Source organism: Carlito syrichta, unplaced genomic scaffold (assembly GCF_000164805.1).
Source record: "Carlito syrichta isolate Samal-C Ts95f unplaced genomic scaffold, Tarsius_syrichta-2.0.1 Scaffold315650, whole genome shotgun sequence".
Lineage (NCBI taxonomy): Eukaryota > Metazoa > Chordata > Mammalia > Primates > Tarsiidae > Carlito > Carlito syrichta.
In genome coordinates, this window is record NW_007259746.1 from 220,966 (window position 1) to 233,919 (window position 12,954).

The window sequence follows — 12,954 nt, forward strand, 5'->3', positions numbered from 1 at the left end:
CCTGGGCGACAGAGTGAGACTCTGACTCAAAAAAAAAAAAAAAAAGAAAGAAAAAATCAGCCTTGTCCTGTGCAAAGAGCCCAGATCTGGTCCCACTCCATGGGACTTCCCTGGCCAGTTGCCTGATCTCTGGACTTTCTCTGTAAAATAGGAATAGCCTCAGATTACATTCATACCAGGCTGAGTACGATGACAGAGGTGACAGATTTGAGGAGTGTCCACTGGTGAAGACCTGTGGATCCTAGGCCCTCCTCAGCTCCTCAGTGGGACCAACCCTGGCCCCAGCTGAAAAATACACCCAGACTCCTAAAGTCCCAGGGTCTCCTTTCTGGCCTTGAATCATAAACGATAAGAGTTTACCCATTGGGGAAGTCCACTCCAACCCCCTCATCATACAGATGCAGAAACAGGCTCAGCAGATAGGGGAGGACTTGGCCAAAGGTCCTAAAGTGGATCCTATGATTCCCAACCCCCACCCCATACCACCAGTGGGTCCCTTCCCAACTCAGGAAGGAGCTTTGAGCACCTGTGTTAGAATCAGATGGCCCCATTCTTGCCAGGCCCAACAGTCAGACAAGAAATGAGAGGAAGGAGTGAGGCCATGCAAACTGAGGGGCTGCCTCTTGCAGCTGAGAGAACAGTAGGACCTCTGAACTAGACGGTCCACGATTCAGATGTCTGACCTTGGGCCTCAGTTTTCCCATCTGTAAAAGAACATACCACCACGACCTGCCTCATGGAGCCATGAAGAAAATGGGTACAGTTAATTTGTACATCCATGATCAGATAGCATTATTTACAACAGTCAAAAGGCAGAAGCAATGAAGTGTCCATCAATATGAATGAATAAGCAAAGTGCGGTATAGCCATACAATGGAATACTATTTAGTCTTAAAAAGAAGGAAATTGGTTGGGTGCGGTGGCTCATGCCTGTAATCCTAGCACTTTGGGAGGCAGAGGCAAGAGGATTGCCTGAACCCAGTGGTTCAAGGCCAACTCAGGCAACTTGGCGAGAACTCGTCTCTACAATAAATCAAAATATTAGCCAGGTATGGTGGTGCCGCCTATAGTTCCAGCTACTTGGAAAGCTGAGGCAGAAGGACTGCCTGAGCCCAGCAAGTCAAGACTGCGGTGGCCATGAGCGTGCCACTGTACTCCAGCCTGGGCGACAGAGTGAGACTCCAACTCAAATAAATAAATTTTACAAAAGAAATAAAGATAGTGAAGATGGGCCAGGTATGGTGGCTCATGCCTGTAACCCCAACACATTTGGGAAGATGACGCAGGACAGTTTGAGGCCATGAGTGTAAGACCAGTCTGGGCAACATAACAAGACTCTATCTCTACAAAAGATTTTTAAAATTAGGCAAGGGTGGCGGCATGTGTCTGTAATCCAAGTTACTTGGGTGGCTAAGGCAAGGGGATCATTTGAGCCCAAGAGTTGGAGGCTGCAGTGAACCATGATCATGCCACTGCACTCCAGCCTGGGCAATAGAGTAAGACTCTGTCTCTTTAAAAAAAAAAAAAAAAAAAAGGCCAGGCAAGGGGCTCACGCCTGTAACCCCAGCACTTTTGGGAAGCCAAGACAGAAGGATTGCTTGAGTCCAAGAGTTTGAGACCATCCTGGGTAACATAATAAGACTTCATCTCCACAAAAAAGACCCAAAAAATTAGCCGGGCATGGTGGCATATGTCTGTAGTCCCACCTACTCAGGAGGCTAAGGTGGAAGGATCACCTGAGGCCAGAAGGTTGAGGCTGTGGTGAACAGTACTCATGCTACTGCACTCCAGCCTGGGTGACAGAGTGAGAACCTCAACTCAAAAAAAAAAAAAAAAAAAAAGGGAGTTGGGCTGGCTCAGCCTGTAATCCCACGCTTTGGGAGGCTGAGGTGAGTGGATTGCCTGAGTCTGCAGGTTCAAGACCCGCCTGGGCAACTTGGCAAGACCTCCTCTCTACAGTAAATCAAAAATCAGCCGGGTGTGGTAGCGTGTGCCTGTAGTTCTGGCTACTCGGAAGGCTGAGGCGGAAGGCTCGCCGGAGCCCAGCAGGTCGAGGCTGCGGTGGCCGGGAGCGGCCGCTGCACTCCAGTCTGGGTGATAGAGTGAGACTTCAACTCAAAAAAAAAAAAAAGGGAAGATGGTAAATTATATGTTATGTGTCTTTGACCACAATTTTTTTTTAATTGGGGAGAAAAATTATGCATCTAAATTGCTAAATCTGGAGCTAGGCAAAGTGAATGCTTGGTAACAGGAATTAGCCCTGTTGCCTTCCTTACAACAAAGTAGCCCCAGTTTCCACATCTGTAAAATGGGATAACACTGCCTACTACCAAGCATAAAACATGATTAAAGCCAGGGCATGACACATAGTGGGCACTCAGTACACAGTGGCTGAGTGAATGAGCCAAGAAAAGAATGAACTGGTTGGAAGTTCCTTCTCTGGCCCTGTTTTTGGGCCACTGCCCACTCGCTGACTTCAAGACGCCCTAGTTCTTCGTTGGCATCGCCAGCCTGCCCATCCCCCACCCTGGTGTTAGATAGCGCCTTCCCTCCCTGCATTCTCCCCGTTACGTAACACGAATCGGCCCGGCCCCCTCAGCAACCTCATTATATAACTTCTTCCTGGCCACTGCTGCCTCCTCTTCATACAGGGCTCTGGGTCCCACCCCACACGCCAAGCACAGCCAAATGCTCATTTGCATGACCAGAGTAAATTCGGTCCTGGCAGCAGATCCACGGTTAAGTCAGAAACCCTGGGGCACCTTGGCAACTGCCTCTCGGCCTAGCCATCAGGGCTGCTGGGGGTTCAGGGCGGGACCACACTGCATCTGGGTCGACAACAGCCACCTGCCTCTGGGACGAGATTTGCCAGAAAGGGGGTCTGAGCTGGCCCCCTGGACCGCAGGTGCTGCTCCTGTTTGCAGGCCTAGAGAACCCTGCCTGGTTCAAGCCCTTCCCAGAAGCTCCAAGGACATAGTCCTGCTAGGAATTTGGATGTTAACAGGACGGGCTAAAGAACAGGCCCACAAGACCGGGGAAAAGGGGAAGGACACAATGGCCGAGAGAAAAACGGGAGGAGGGGAAGAGAGGAAGGGGTCAAGGGACTTAGCATCAGAGAGCTTGAGAAGGGTACAGCTGAACCCAGCAGCCAGTGAGCAAGAGTGGGCCAGGGAAGAACAGGCCTGAAAGTCAGATCACTACACTCTACTCTCTTCTCAACTCTGGGCCTCGAAGGGACAAGAAAGAACCACTGGACCCTAAGCCACAGCCCCTTCCCCATGGGCCAGGCCCACCTGAGACAGGCTGCCTTGGTTCTCTTCTGCTTCCCAGTGAGGGAAATGGCCCCAGAGAAGACTATTGTACAAGCCAAAGGTGCCCACCTTCTACTGGGCCCAGCTCCACCCTAAGGAGCCCTGCATCCTGGCTGAAGGAGCCAGGCATTCCACAAGGATGATTACAATAGGGACAATTAGCCAGGTGCAGTGGCTCACACCTGTAATCCCAGCACTTTGGGAGGCAGAGGCGAGAGGATTGCCTGAGCTCAGGGGTTCGAGACCAGATTGAGCAACATGGCAAAGCCTCGTCTCTACAATAAATCAAAAAATTAGCCAGGTGTGGTGGCACGTGCCGGTGGTTCTAGCTCCTCAGAAGGCTGAGGTGGAAGGATAGCCTGAGCCCAGCAGGTCGAGGCTGCGGTGGCTGTGAGCGTGCCACTGCACTCCAGCCTGGGCAACAGAGTGAGTCCCTGACTCAAAAACAAAGAGTAGGGACAATTAGAACACCAAGAAGCTGAGCCTCAGGTCCCATCCCCATCCATGTCCTGAAGGGGTACAGGCTGTCCAGGTCCCTGCCTCAAGCCCTTCTCAGAAGCTCCAAGGACATGGTCCTGCTAGGAGTTTGGATGTTAACAGGACGGGCTAAAGAACAGGCCCACAAGACCGGGGAAAAGGGGAAGGACACAATGGCCGAGAGAAAAACGGGAGGAGGGGAAGAGAGGAAGGGGTCAAGCTGGTGGAGACCAGCAGGGCAGCAGGGCCCAGCAGTGGCCGCCTTGCTTCCTGGCAGCGTCTGCCTCTGACCTCATGGGCAGGGGTGTGGGGATGGAGAGGCAGGGGGAGAGGGGCATGCAAGACACTGGAGTCTTTGTTTACTTGACTGGGTGGAGGCGGCCTCAGGACCAGACAGCCAGGGTCACGTGACCTCCTGCCGGCTGGAGGCCTTCTTGAGGAAGGGGGACACCCAGAGCGGTGGGAAAGGAGGGCGAGAGGGTGTGGAAATGTGGTGCTCTGGGCCAGGTCCACCATCTGACTCTGGAGAGCACCCCCTCCAGTGTGAATTGCTGGGTGGTGAGGAGGGTCGGGGCTCATGAGCCGGAAGGAGGCAGGGCGTGCTGTTCCATCGCAGCACCCCACTTGCTCCGCAGCCCTATCACCCGACTGTCCTGTTCCCAGAGCCAATTCATGCAGGGTTGAGCGATGGGAAGGGGGGTGTTGGCTGAAGAAGCCAAGAACGCAGCTGCACAAACAGGCCTCTCCGAAGGTGATGTCCCTCCCTGAGCTGGACTCAACCCACCCAGTCCACTACCGGCTGATTCTCGGAGCTGGAGAAAAGATGAGACCAGAACAGCACTAGTAGGGACCGGAGCGGCAAAGCCCCCAACCCACATCCACACCTGCACACCAAGACACACACCCCTGGACAGGCCACGGCCAGGCATGCACTCACCTACACGTAAAAAGGTGCAAACACGAGGTCAGAGTTGTGGGCAGATCTTTCCATCTAATGTATTTTGCATCTCTCTCTCTCTCACACACACACACACACACACACACACACACCCCACCCACTCAGAGAGGAAGTGGGTCTCCAGAATGAGGGAGGGGCTCCAGGGCCTCAGAGACTAAATGTGACTCTCCTTATCTTCAAAGAGCCTCAAGCAGCCAGTGTGGTGGCTCACACCTGTCATCCCAGCACTTTGGGAGGTGGAGGCGAGAGAATTGCCTGAACTCAGGGGTTGGAGACCATCCTAAGCAACATGGGAGGCCTCGTCTCTACAATAAACCAAAAAAAAAAAATTAGCCGGGCATACTGTGACATGCCTGTGGTTCCAGCCACTTGGAAGGCTGAGGCAGAAGGATCACCTGCCCAGTAAGTCATGGTTGTGGTGGCCGTGAGCATGCCACTGTACGCCAGCCTGGGTGACAGAGTGAGACTCCAACTCAAAAAAAAAAAATGAGCCCTAGCCGGGCTCAGTGGCTCAGCCTGTAATCCCAGCGCTTTGGAAGGCTGAGGTGAGTGGATTGCCTGAGCCCGCAGGTTCGAGACCCACCTGGGCAACTTGGCGAGACCTCATCTCTACAATAAATCAAAAAAATTAGCCAGGCATGGTAGCGCACATCTATAGTTCCAGCTACTTGGAAGGCTAAGGCAGAAGGATCGCTGGAGCCCAGCAGGTCGAGGCTGCAGTGGCCAGGAGCAGCCACTGCACTCCAGTCTGGGTGACAGAGTGAGACTCCAACTAAAAAAATAAAAAAAATAAAAAAAAGCCGTAAGCAGCAGATGCCAAGTGACACCCGGGTGCAGCCCCATGAACCCTCATAAGATGATAAGCCCTCCCGCACCCGAGAGCTGGTCCTCCAAGCTCCCAGGATCCAAGTTTCACAGCCCCTTCATTGCTGACTTCGTTGCTTTTCTGTCCCCACTCCAGCAGAGCAGGGCAAAGGGTCAATAAGCAAAGCAGCATGGTCTCTTCCGGGGTCCAGAGGCCTGGGATCCTGGCCCCTAAAGCCAGGGGACAGATTGGCCTCCAGCAGGCCCAGCCCAGACCTGCTCCCAGGCCCCAGGCTCTGACTCAGCGCCACTTGCCACTCGCCACTTGAGGCTCGAGGCTCCACATGCACGCAGGAGACAAGGAGGCGTGGCCCAGCTGCAGATGGGTGCAAGCTGGTGAGAGGTAATACACACGCCAGCCTCCAATCTGAACGCCCTTCTAATATCTGTCACGCTCCAGCATGGGTCATCACCCACCAGACTCCCTGCTAAAGAAATGTGGTGCGAACCGCAAGCTTCATCTACGCACACAATCCATCCCAGGGAGAGAAGTTCCCAAGCGAGAGACCTTCCCCAGCCACAGCCAAGAAGGAGAAATGCAAGGGGAGGAAAGCTGGGAGCGACAAGCCTCCAAGTCCTGAGTCCAGGGTGGAGGCAGGAGGGGTGGCCCACCCAGGAAGGTCTGGGAGGAAGGGGAGGCCACACCCTTCCCTCTGCCCCAGGCTACGTCAGGGTATCCAGGCCTGATGGGGTGGAGGCTCCAGCCACAGAGTTTCCAGGCTCAGCCAGAGATCTGGAGCAGGGCCAAGGACCCCACCTCCCAGAGGCTACTTTCCAATTGCAGCCTGGGATGGAGGGACTGGAAGGGGAAGAGGGGAGCAGAGGTCTCTCTGCAGAACCCTAAGTGCACCTCTTATCAACCATGGGCCAGGGACACGCCAAGACGAAATGAGTAGAAGGCCCAGCCTATGGTGGCTGCTGGGTTTGAGCTTCAGGCACACTCAACAGAAAACCCATGGGATCCCTTGAGAAACCCAGCCTGCCTTAGACCTCCAAGGGTGACCTCCCAAGCAGACCCTGGCCTGGAGGGAGGTTAGGCAACAAGGGCATCTCCTTACCTTGTTCCCTGGGGATCGCAGCAGGATAAAACGATGTTTCCGCTTGAGGAGGGCACGAAGGTCTTGGCACTTCTCATAGCTGCCCAGCTCCACAGTTTCCACACACTTCTGCTCGTCCTGGGAGGGTGACGGAGGGGGCACAGGCTGATGAGAGCCAGACCCACCATGACCCTTAGCCACTCAGACTGCCCCTAGGCCCTGACCCTGCTCAGGGAGGACACCACTCGGTCAGAGGGAGGACCTCACCCTGCCAATCAATCTCCAAGATGCAGTATTCAGACTGTAGCTCAGCATCCAGATGGAAAGCGGGGCACATAGCCCAGAGGCAGATACGGGCCTACAGCCAAGGAGGAAACAGAGGGGAAGCTACAAAGGCTTAGAAAGGGTGCCCACACGTCCATGCAGGCCCAGAGGCCAGGTTGAGATCTGGGGAAGAGATAGCTTGGAAGAAGGATGAGGATGTCACAAGACTGGGGGATGGGACTTTCCAGGAAGAGCCACAGAAGGAAGAGTCAGCAAGGAACATTCAGGGCTACACAGCCTGCCTTCAGCACAGCGACTGTTGGCTTACCAAGAGTCACCCCAGGCTGCAGACCATGCACAACTGGGAAGGCAAGGGCTCCTTCCAGTGTGTCCAGACCCACTCTCCAGCTACCACTGCGAGGCCTCATATTAGGAGGGTCAGGGGCCAGGACTGTGCCCAGCCTCCTCCAGGCCATCCCTGGACACCAGCCAGGCTGCCTAGAGTGTTTGCTCCACACCCTCTCCAGCAAGCTGCCTGGAACAAGCTCCTCCCTCCATGGCGGCCAACAGGTCCTCTTCTGGGGCAACCCAGTGGGAACAACTGCCTGGGTGTGGCACACTTTCATGCTGGAGAGTCCAGGGACGTAGCAGGGCCTCTGGACAGTGGGGGCATGGGTGGGAGGGTGCAGCGCCCTGGAGACTGGCCACAAGTTCGAGAAACTGGCTGACACCCAGCGGAAGAAGAAGCCTGACGAGCACTTCAGCATCTCTGATTCTCCCGAGCCTGGAGGTACAGCCCAGGGCCCCAGTGTCTGCCTGTTTTAGAGATGAAGGCAGTGAGGCCGGGAGGGGAAGAGATCTGCCCTGGAGGCACAGACCCAGGTACCAGGGCAAAAGCCCAACTCAAACCACATGCTCAGACTCCCAGGCAGGGCTCTCTCCAGACCCCACACTCCCCGCAGCCAAGCAGTGGCTTGGTCGCTGTCTCAGAAAGAGGCTGCTCTGCAGAAGTGCTCCTCCAAGGGTGGGGCTGGGCCAGCAGCATCAGCACCACCTGAGAATTTATTAGAAATGCAAATCCCGCCAGGCTCTGTGGCTCAGCCTGTAATCCCAGCACTTTGGGAGGCTGAGGTGAGTGGATGGCCTGAGCCCGCGGGTCTGAGACCTGCCTGGGCAACTTGGTGAGACCTCATCACTACAATAAATCAAAAAAATCAGCCGGGCGTGGTGGCGCATGCCTGTAGTTCCGGCTCCTCGGAAGGCTGAGGCGGAAGGATCGCCGGAGCCCAGCGGGTCGAGGCTGCAGTGGCCGGGAGCAGCCACTGCACTCCAGTCTGGGCAACGGAGTGAGACTCCAACTCAAAAAAAAAAAATAGGAAATGCAAATCCTCAGCCAGGTGACCTGGCTCAAGCCTGTAAGCTCAGGACTTTGGGAGGCACAGGCGAGAGGACTGCCTGAGTCCAGGAGTTCGAGACCAGCCAGGGCAACTGGGTCAGACCTTGTCTTTACAATCAATCAAAAAATTAGCCAGGCATGATGGCATGCACCTGTGGTTCCAGTTACTTGGTAGGTGAAATGGAAAATTTGCCTGAACCCACCAGGTCAAGGCTGCGGTGGCCCTGAGGATGCCACTGCACTGCACTCCAGCCTGAGCGACAGAGTGAGACTCCAACGCAAAAAAAAAAAAAAGAAAGAAATGCAAATTCACAGGTCTTATCCCTACTGAATCATAAATTTAGGGAAATAGGCCTGGCAAACTAGTTTTTTGTTGTTGTTGTTTGAATCAGAGTCTCACTCTATCATCCAGGCTAAAGTGCAGTGGCATACTCACAGCCACTGCAGCCTCAACCTGCTGGGCTCAGGCGATCCTTCCACTTCAGCCTTCCAAGTAGCCAGAAATACAGGTGCGCGCTACCAAGCATGCACCACCACACTTGGCTAATTTTTTTTTTTTTTGAGTTGGAGTTTCACTCTGTTACCCAGGCTGGAGTGTAGTGGCACGCTCCCGGCCACCGCAGCCTCAACCTCTGGGCTCCGGCGATCCTTCTGCCTCAGCCTTCCAAGCAGCCAGAACTACAGGTGTGTGCTACCAAGCCCGGCTAATTTTGGATTTATTGTAGAGACCAGGTCTTGCCAAGTTGCCTGGATGGGTCTCAAACCTGCGGGCTCAGGCAACCCATCCTCCTCAGCCTCCCAACGTGCTGGGATTACAGGTTGAGCCACCGAGCCCAGCCTAATTATTTTTATTTATTGTAAAGATGAGGTCTCACCAAGTCACCCAGGCTGGTCTCGAACCCCGTGTGCTCAGGCAATCCTCTCACCTTGGCCTCCCAAAGTGCTATGGTTATAGGTGTGAGCCACCACACCCAGTTGGCTAATTTTTCTTTATTTGTTGTAGAGATGAGGTCTCACCAAGTTGCCCAGGCTGATCTCAAACCTCTGGACTCCAGCAATCCTTTCACCTCCGTCTCCCAAAGTGAAGAGATTACAGGTGTGAGCCACCACGCCTGGTTCAAAGTGAGTTTTAACTAGCCCTCCAAGTGGTTCTGATATGTGCAAATATTTGAGAACCACTGCTCTATAACAGCGGTTCTCAACCTTAGTTGCACCTGAGAGCTTTTAAAAACCCCCAATACCCAGGCAACTTCCAGACCAATTGCACTAGGATCTCTGGGGGGTGAAGCCCAGACCTCAGTATTTTTAAAAGCAAGTTGTACAGCTGAGGTGAATAACCACTGTTCTACTCCCTCTTCAGTCTCTCAGGAAAAAGGGAGCAGATAGCTGGGTGGCACCATCTCTCCCATCCAGGTTTAATCAGGTGTCTTTCCCCATTCTTGTTTCCATACATACCTTTCCAATCCCTAGCCTCCTATCCCTTCCAGGTTCCTCCACCAAACACAAGGGCCAGAAAAGTCCTCTTGCTTGGAGAACCCCTCTACCCCCAGCATGAGTGCCTGAGACTGGGTGCTCAGCCCCCTCTGAGGTCCCCATATCCTCCTACTGGGGACATACAAACATCTACAAAGCACCCGCCAGGTGCAGGCACCCTACTAGGTGCTAGAGGCAGAGTCCTGCCATGGGAAAGTTCAGTCCTAACTCCCTGCTTGGCCACCTCTCTCCACCCTATTCTCTGTGTATCTGCTCTCCCCACCCCCCACCCAGCACTCTATAAGCAGTAGCCCTCAGGAGGGACATATACAGAAAAAGGTTGTGGAACGAGTTCTTGGCCCAGACAGAGACCCCAGAGAGTCTCCTCCCGCCTGGACATCTAGATCAGGGAAGCTGCCTGGGGAAGGATCCCCACTCCTGAGTGCAGCTCGCCTACCCCGTGTCCACAGGCATCCCCCAAGTGAACCACCACTGGCCCAAATGCACCCTCTTCTTCCTGGGGACAAAAGGTTATTTCACCACCACCACCCAGCTGCCCACAGCTGCCTGTCCTGGGTTTTCTCTCCACCAGAGACGCTGAATCATGCAGGCCCTTCTGCAGCTCAGAAGAAATGATAAACCAGCAGGCACTGGGCGGGGGCCGCATCTCTGGAATGTCAGCTTTTCTGACAGCAAAGAAACAGCCAAGAACTGTTTGCACTCGCCTAGTTCCTTACATCAGAAAGAGGAATTGAGCTAATAGGCATTTCTCAATTCCTACTCCTGGGCCAAGCTCTCCCTCTCCCAAGGGCTAAGTTCTTGAAACTGCATTTAGTTTAGTTTTGTTTTGTTTTTATTTGAGTTGGAGTCTTACTCTGTCACCCAAGCTGGAGAGTAGTGGCAAGTTCACGATCACCGCAGCCTCAACCTGATGGGCGCAGGTGATCCTTCCACCTCAGCCTTTCTAGTAGCTGGAACTACAGGCGTATGTCACCACGCCCAGTTAATTTGCTCTGGATTTATTGTAGAGATGAGGTCTCGCCACGTTGCCCAAGCTGGTCTCAAACCCATGGGTTCAGGCAATCCTTCCACCTCAGTCTTCGAAGTAGTTGGAACTACAGGAGCATACCACCACTCCTGACTAATTTTTATATTTATTGTAGAGATGAGGTCTCATCATGTTGCCCAGGCTGGTCTTGAACCCCTGAGCTCAGGCAAACCTTTCGCTTCAGCCTCCCAAAGTGCTGGGATTACAGGTGTGAGCCCCTGCACCCGGCTTGCATTTCATTTTTAAATAGCGATTTCTTTTGTTGTTTTAATAAAAGCGTGATTTGGATTTTTCATGTTTAGGAAATGTGAGATCCTGCCTGCATCCCAGCTGTGGCCAGATGTGCAGAAGTAGTCCAAGACAAGTCTGGCAGTGCCTGACAGGCTGACAGCTGAGAGCCTGTCACTCAACTCCCGTGGAGGCTGGCACTGGAGGAAGCTGAGACAAACCACTTTATTGATAAAAACATCCTCCTGCTGCCACATTCCCAACAGTGGCACATCCTCACTTGGTGACAGCAGCAGTTGAGAACACCTTGGGAGGCTGTCCGCATACCCCCATCCCCTTGCCCTCCTCCCGCCGTCCTCCACCAGCCGGGGACTCAGGCAGAACAAGTAAGGTGCTTCTCAAAGGCAGCTCCTTTCAACACTTAGAACCCCGTTGCCCAATCCTGGTTGGCCTGGGACAATCATGAATCTTCCAAGATATCCTGGGGCAGGCTGAGAGAGGCAGAAAAGGAAAAGAGGTGGGCTCCTCCAGCTTCTGCCTCCAGGTCATTTCTTCCCTTTGCGTTTCAAAGGCATCTAGTGACACCCATCCAGAACACAAACAACATCTACAAAGAGAAGCCACCTTCTCTCAAGTACTCACCTACAGCTTTTTTTTTTTTTAGTAGGAGTTTCACTCTCGGTAGAGTACAATGGCATGCTCATCGCCACCACAACCTCAACCTGCTGGCTTCAGGTGATCCTCCTGCCTCAGCCTTTCTTTTTTTTTTTTTGAGTTGGAGTCTCACTCTGTCACCCAGACTGGAGTGCAGTGACTGCTCCCGGCCACTGCACCCTCGACCTGCTGGGCCCCGATGATCCTTCTGCTTCAGCCTTCCAAGTAGCTGGAACTACAGGTACATGCTACCACACCGGTTCATTTTGATTTATTGTAGAGATAAGGTCTGCCAAGTTGCCCAGGCGGGTCGAACCCACGGGCTCAGGCAATCCACTCACCTCACCATCCCAAAGCGCGGGATTACAGGCTGAGCCACCGAGCCCGGCTCTGCGCGGGATTACAGGCTGAGCCACCGAGCCCGGCTCTGCCTCAGCCTTTCAAGTAGCCAGAACTACAGGTATGCGCCACCACACCCAGCTACTTTTTTGATTTATTGTAGATATGAGCTCTGGCCAAGTTGCCCAGACTGGTCTCAAACTCCTGGACTCAGACAATCCTCCTGCCTCCGCCTCCCAAAGTGGTGGGATTACAAGCGTGAACCACCACGTCTGGTGGCCCTATAGCTTTATTGACTCATATTCAACACACAATTTCAGCAGCCTGGGTTGTCAAAAGCCCGAGCCTGCTGACATCAGAAGGGAACAAGAGTCTGAGGTGGGAAGATGTGAGGACTGTCAGAGGCACAAGGACAACAGAAGTGGCACTGGTAGCTCAATGTTTGTTAAGAGAGAAAGAAAAGCTGAAAAGTAGTCTAGCAGTATGAAACCGTCTGACAAGAGACTGAGCCACCAGGGAAAGATTCCAACACCTTCTGCTTAAGAAGGCAGAGAATATTTAACATATTTTAGATAATTTCTTTTTTTTTTTTTGAGTCGGAGTCTCACTCTGTTGCCCAGGCTGTAGTAAGTGGTATGTTCACAGCCACCGCAGCCTCGACCTGCTGGGCTCCGGCGATCCTTCCGCCTCAGCTTTCCAAGTAGCTGGAACTACAGGCATGCGTCACCACACCCGGCTAATTTTTTTATTTATCGTAGAGATGAACGCTCACCAAGTTGCCGAGGCTGGTCTTGAACCCCAGAGCTCAGGCAATCCTCTTGTCTCAGCCTCCCAAAGTGCTGGGATTACAGGTGTGAGCTACCACACCCAGTCAATATTTTAGAGAATTTTTTTTTTTTTTTTTG

At 53.4% G+C, this 12,954-nt stretch overlaps 1 protein-coding gene across 1 annotated transcript in view; it reads right to left on the reverse strand.

Annotated features, from left to right (window-relative positions):
* Nucleotides 1-12,954, reverse strand: part of PLEKHO2 (pleckstrin homology domain containing O2) — a 45,496-nt gene that overhangs the window by 11,511 nt on the left and 21,031 nt on the right. The window contains exon 5 of the mRNA XM_021706505.1: nucleotides 6,669-6,785. Within this exon, the coding sequence (XP_021562180.1) occupies nucleotides 6,669-6,785 (117 nt within the window). The remainder of the gene's footprint in view (nucleotides 1-6,668; nucleotides 6,786-12,954) is intronic.